Source organism: Geospiza fortis, unplaced genomic scaffold (assembly GCF_000277835.1).
Source record: "Geospiza fortis unplaced genomic scaffold, GeoFor_1.0 scaffold399, whole genome shotgun sequence".
In the NCBI taxonomy this organism is placed as follows: domain Eukaryota; kingdom Metazoa; phylum Chordata; class Aves; order Passeriformes; family Thraupidae; genus Geospiza; species Geospiza fortis.
The window spans coordinates 501,682-507,539 of NW_005054560.1; the positions used below are offsets into that span (position 1 = coordinate 501,682).

Here is a 5,858-nt window from a genome sequence, read left to right on the forward strand (position 1 = left end):
ACCAGTTCTGGTAAAATATAGAAGCTGCCCCAGAGGCACCTGGAGATCAGCTGTCCTATCCTGGTCACACAGAGGCCACTCTGGGATGGAGAGGCATTGTCCCGGTCCAGCAGAAAGTGAAGGAGAAGGACATGGACAGCAGACACCAGCAAAGTGACAGGCCCAGAGCTGCCTTCAGTGCTCTGGATGGGAGCTTTTCCAAGGCCACCTCTAGGGATGAAGGGATCACAGCCATCCAGAAGGCCACCAGCTGGGAGTTTTAGCTGAACTTGGGGACAACGAAGCCGTCATTAAAAAAAAAGACTAAAAGCAACCCAGGTGAATTTGCTCTAATGCAAATTTTACACATTAAATGACACAGAAAGTGGCTTCTTTTCCTTGTGAAAGGGGGATGAAAAATATGCAGTCCTGGCTCTGTTCTCCCCACCAATGGTTTTTAATGGTTCTGTCAGTGCAGTGTGAGCTGGCCTGGGAAGCATCAGGAGCACAGGAAAATGAGGAACCAAAGGAGGAATGTTGGATGTTTCTCTCCCCAGGCAGACACGAGTGAAGCTGTCAGACTGCTCCAGCAGCCCCAGAGCCCTCCCAGCCCACCCTGACTCTCATGGGTCCTTTAGGGAAAAGCAAACTGTTGACATGAGGAGCAGGAGACAGAGCGGGACCAGAGAGGGAATGGCAATGACAGAGCTCAGGAATGTGTTCACAAACCTGGCAGGGCTTCAGAGCTGCCAGCCCAAGCCTCTGGGAAGAAGCTGAGGATTAATAGGGATGTCTGGCCTGCTCTGGGTTGGAGGACTCCAAGGAGCATCCACCTGCCCTGTGGATTCAGCCTGAACCATGGTGACTTTTCACCATTTCACACCTAAGAGCCCAACCAGTGATATTACAGGAAATCTCCCTGGCATCACTCCCCAGGGATGCCAACATCCCCACAGCATCATGCCCTGCCCAAGGGGCAGGAGGGAATGCCATGACTTGCCACTCAGAAAGGAGAGCTGGGCAGCTGTAATGAATGTACTGATAAAGAGATTCAGACCAATAAGGCTGGCAGTTCCTAGCAGCAGATGAATGGGTTCAGTCTGTGGGTTACAGAGTTGTTCACTGCCCAACTACCCTGCTCACTGTCATTAGTGCTGTGTGTGTCTGCTCACCCTCCTTTACCCACCATCCATCTCCCACTCCTGCACCCACACAGAGCCCCTCTCCCCCATCCAGCTGTGCTCACAAACTGGCTCTGATACCTCTCTTGAGGCAAGCTGGCTGCACAGAGGGGGAGAGGAAGCGTTTCATTTCCCCGTGCCTAAGCTGCTCCGGTAATCCTGCAAGGAGTTTTCCTTTGCAGCACTGGCCTGGCTCGGAGCAGCTGGCCCATGGCCACAATTACTTCCACTCTGAGCACACACAAAAAGCCAAGTGAGAGGCCGAGGAGGGGGTGCTGAGATTTGAGCACCAGCGAGTCAATCAGAGGCAGTCTGTGTTCATTAGTCCCTGTGCCTTGCCCTGCCACGGCTGCCCCATTGTGCAGGGACAAGGAGTCTCCCTGTGGGTCAGCCAGGGCCACCCAGGAGCCAGCAGAGAGCCCAGAGGGGAGAGGAGGACTTGTAGGAGTCAGGGTCTGAGAATGCAGCCCCAAACTGCAACTTACAGAACCTGTCTTCTGTGAGCACGGTCAGCACCATGCCATTGCAGAGTTATTTCTGTTTTCCTTGCTTTTCCTAAAACCAGGGGAAAAAAAAGAGAGTTTACCAAAAGAGTTCCAGGTGTTGTTGGAGAGAAACCAGCAAACATATATTTTCATTCATTCAGGGTAATGGGGGAGGCAGGGATACTCCCCAGGGAGCTGGAGAGGAGCTCCAGAGCAGGAGGGCCATTAGAAGCAAGAGGTAGCAACTGCTCAAGGTTATGGCTTTGGTAGAGGGTGGCAAAGTAAGATGTGGAAGTGGCCCAGAGATGAGTATTTGGTGCTTTGATAGCACTAGATCTATTGTTTCCTAAATAAAAAAAAAAAAAAACAACAACAAGAATCTGTCTTTGTCACTGCTCAATGGCCATGACAAGGTGTTCCCACCAGCCATGGGTTCCATTCAGCATTGATTTAGGCTCCACCAATGTCACAGTTGGGACAGCCACAATACACAGAGAAACATCACACATTTCAGAAAGCTTCGACCTATACAGAGCAACACTACAGCACTTTAGAGGACTGCAAGCATCTGCTCCTCCTGTTTTTTAGCCCAACCTTTTATCCCCTCCTATTGATGCACTGCACCTGTGTGCCCTCTGTTCCCTTTGGTGGTTGGTCAGTGCCCTTGGGCACTCCATGGCTCGTTGCTGTCACTGCTGCTCACCTGCTGCTCACAGCTGCAGCCTGTTGGGGGATGAGGCTCAGCTCAGCCCCACTCCCAATTACCCCAAACTGTGTCCCTGCACACCAAAGCCAGCAGGACTGCGTGTGGGTGAAGCTGGCCCCACATGTGTCTGGATAAGTCCTAAGAAGGATCTACCTCTCCGTGCTGAGCATAGTTTCAAGGCTAACACCAACCATGCTCTTTTGCTTCTGTGTTCCCAGGTCCTCCCCGCTCTTGGCTGACCAAGACTAGCTTGGAAGGTTCTTCCCACTCCCAGGAAAATGGGGACTGATGGTGAAAACCCAATCCTGAGGAGTGTGGTCATCAGCTTCAACTTGCTTCTGCTGGGCGCTGTCCTCAAGCCGTTTGAGTGCCGCCTGGAGGCGACGACAGAGCCGGCCGAGAGGACAGCGGTGGATGAGGCAGCTGGCCTCACCAACTGCAGCCCACCCACCAAAGAGCAGCCCATGGTCTTCCACCACATCTACAACATCAACATCCCCCTGGACAGCTGCTGCTCCTCCATGTTCAAGTCTTCGGGCGAGGAGGTGAGTTCAGAAGACGACCGGCTGGCAGAGTACACGGAGCAGACCTCCGACAGCGAGAGCCAGGTCACCTTCACCCACAGGATAAACATGCCCAAGCAGGCCTGCAAGTGCTCCACCTCCCTCCCATCCCTGCAGGAGCTGCTGAGCAGGATTGAGATGCTGGAGAGGGAGGTCTCCATCCTCCGGGACCAATGCACCTCCAATTGCTGCCAAGAAAATGCAGCCACAGGTAGTAACGCCATCCTGTTAGCTCTTGCTGGGGGCTGAGGGCTTGAGAGAGAGGCAGGAGAAATAATGAGAACCTGATGGTGCCACTCAGAGTGGTGACAGAGGAAAACCAGTGTTTACCCACAATGGGGCTGTGGCTTTAGTGAAAAACTTAGTTTAAGTCCTCTTAAGGCAGGAAAAGGCCTGGGAGGGCTTTGGTCACTTGAGCGCCCTGTCCACACTCACTGTGAAAACTCCACAATGGAGAGAGAGCTGAACCCCTTTAGGGATGAAACTACAGCTGGTTAGGGGTGAGCAGGGGGATCTCTCAACTCTGCAGTCCTCCCAGCACTCTTAGACATGAGCCACTGCTTGTGGGACAGGGGCAGAGATGTGGCTGCTGCTCTCCTGAGCTGTCCCTGGGCTGAAGGCAGCCCCATGGGAGCTGGCAATAAGCCCCTTCATCTTCTCTGCAGGGGGAATGAACACATCTGAAAAGCTGAGTTTAAAAAAAAAAGGATTAAAAAATACATTAAATAAGCAAACAAAACCTAAAAAAGAAAAAAAAAGGCACAAAATACTCCATCTGAATAAAAAGATGTGCTTTGGTGGAGACCTCCAAGAGGTCCCATTAGGGTTACTCCATTGAAGGCAGCCCCTTGCTCCACCTCAGCTGCCCCCCAGGCTCAGGAAAGCAGCACTCAGCTGAAATGAGATGGGTCAGGCAGGTTTGGGCTGGCAGCTGCATTTCCATGACCCAGGAGCCAGCACACTGATAGTTCTCTTTGTCTCGAGGAAGAGGGGCTGTCCCAAAGGGCATCCATCCCAAATGCAGCTCAGCCCACGAGGGCTCCTTGCAGGAAAGAAAACACTAAGCAAGGAGAATGACACAGGACATCTTTCCAGGGGAAAACTGCTTTTCACACCAAGAGCAGCAGCAGAAAGGAAGAGAAATTAAAACCAACCCTTTTATCCCCAGTACTCACTGCATTTTTTCTTTTAAAGTTTTGCAGCTATTAGTGTGATTTTTCCAGTGGAAGGAGACATTTTTCTGTGTGTAGGACACATTAAAATGAAGTGAGTGCAATCAGTCCTCAGGTCTAGAGTTACACCAAAGGTGTGCTGGTCAGGGAGGGAGAAACAAGGATGGACACACAGCAGGGTGGCTTGGGCTGGCATCTATCATGTGGCCAGTGGAAGTCAATGTGTTCCCAGCCATGGCTTCAGCCCACATCCCTTCCAGTGCCACATCCATCAGCTGCATTAATAACTAAGACAAAACAGGAAACATCAGTCTGTGCAAAGTGAGGGTTAAAATCACATAGGAAATGCTATGAAAAAATACCTGTTTTAAAGGAATTAATTTGAAACTCTGATGGGCCTATTTGGGTTACTTGCAACATGCATAGACAGCCCCATTAAATATTCATTGCTTGGTGGAGTCCCCACTCCTGTCACAGATGTGCCGAGCTAAAACTGGAATAATTTCATTTATTTTTACCAGAGCTGCTTTCAATTCACTGCACTGCAAAGGAATCAGGATCCCTACCCCACCACCCAAGGCAATTTCCCTGAGGAAAGCCTCTTTTCTCCAGCACACTTAGAAGCATCCTCTCTCATCTTTTGATAACTCAGCTAGAGGCTGAGATCTAAAGAGATTCTGCCTGGCATTCCCAGTATTTGCAGTTTGGGTGGGAATTGTCCTGCACAGTAACCCAAATGTGTCTGTCTGGCACAGCATGTAACTGAGCTGCTTTTACATGTGCATCTGCTACATCTCCCCACTGGAAAAGCTGCTTGGAGAGTTCAGCTAGGATGGAAAATTTAGCTGGGGACAGAGTCCTGGGGCTTGGGGGTCTTTAGGGTTTGGAAGAAGCACAGAAAGGGTTTCTGTCCTTCCTTGGTTCACATGAGGAAAAGCAGTACAAATCAGCAAGGAAAAGTTAGCCTGCCTGGCATAAACCCTTGGCTGGAGCAATGGCTCTGTTTGAGGGCAAAACAGGGGAGCATTAACAGGGTCAGTGACTGCTGCCTTCATCCCCATCATCCCTCCTCAGCCCAGAGCACCCTGTGCAAGGCTGCCAGGTAAAGAGGGGGCATTAGAGGTGCTGCCACAGAGCCCTTGTGCTATCCCTGCTTTTCCACAACCTCAGTGTGCCCAAAGCCAACAGTTCTGTCCCAGTCAGGTTCTCCAGGATAGGGATGAGGATGATACCTACTTCGTATAGGAGAGGAAAAGCAGCTCGGATCTCTCAGCTATAAAAGGAGAAGTGGGTAGATGTGAGACCAGAGGAGTCATGGCTGGCGCAGAGGGTTTCTCCAGGGAAGGTTTTTCCCAGTAAGAGGTCTAGGGAAGTTCCTGTTGAGCGCTGAGCTGGAGAGAAACCAAAGGGAGGACCTGCACCACCACAAGGCTGATGGCACCCACAGTTATGGGGGCCAGTGCTCCCTAGGATGCACCCAAGCCCCACCAATTCTTCCCCTTTCAGCCCTAAAGCCGCCAGTTTGCCAGAGAGAGAACTATCCCCGCCTTGCCCCACACCTTCTCCAGCCCCTCAGAGGGCTGACCCGAGACCAACGCCGACCTTTTCCACCTCCCACCCGCCGGGTTCTGACCCTCGCTCCCGCATCCTTGCAGGGCAGCTGGATTACATCCCGCAGTGCAGCGGCCACGGGAACTTCAGCCTGGAGTCGTGCAGCTGCGTGTGCATGGAGGGCTGGGCGGGCAGCAACTGCTCGGAGTCGCTGTGCCCCG

The 5,858-nt window shown here is 51.9% G+C and overlaps 1 protein-coding gene across 1 annotated transcript in view; it reads left to right on the forward strand.

Moving 5' to 3' along the window:
* The first annotated feature begins 2,629 nt into the window (after window positions 1–2,629).
* Window positions 2,630–5,858, forward strand: part of TNR (tenascin R) — a 31,051-nt gene continuing 27,822 nt past the window's right edge. The window contains 2 exon segments of the mRNA XM_031064149.1: window positions 2,630–3,125; window positions 5,742–5,858. The exon segment at window positions 5,742–5,858 is cut by the window's right edge and continues 243 nt beyond it. Of these exon segments, the coding sequence (XP_030920009.1) occupies window positions 2,630–3,125; window positions 5,742–5,858 (613 nt within the window).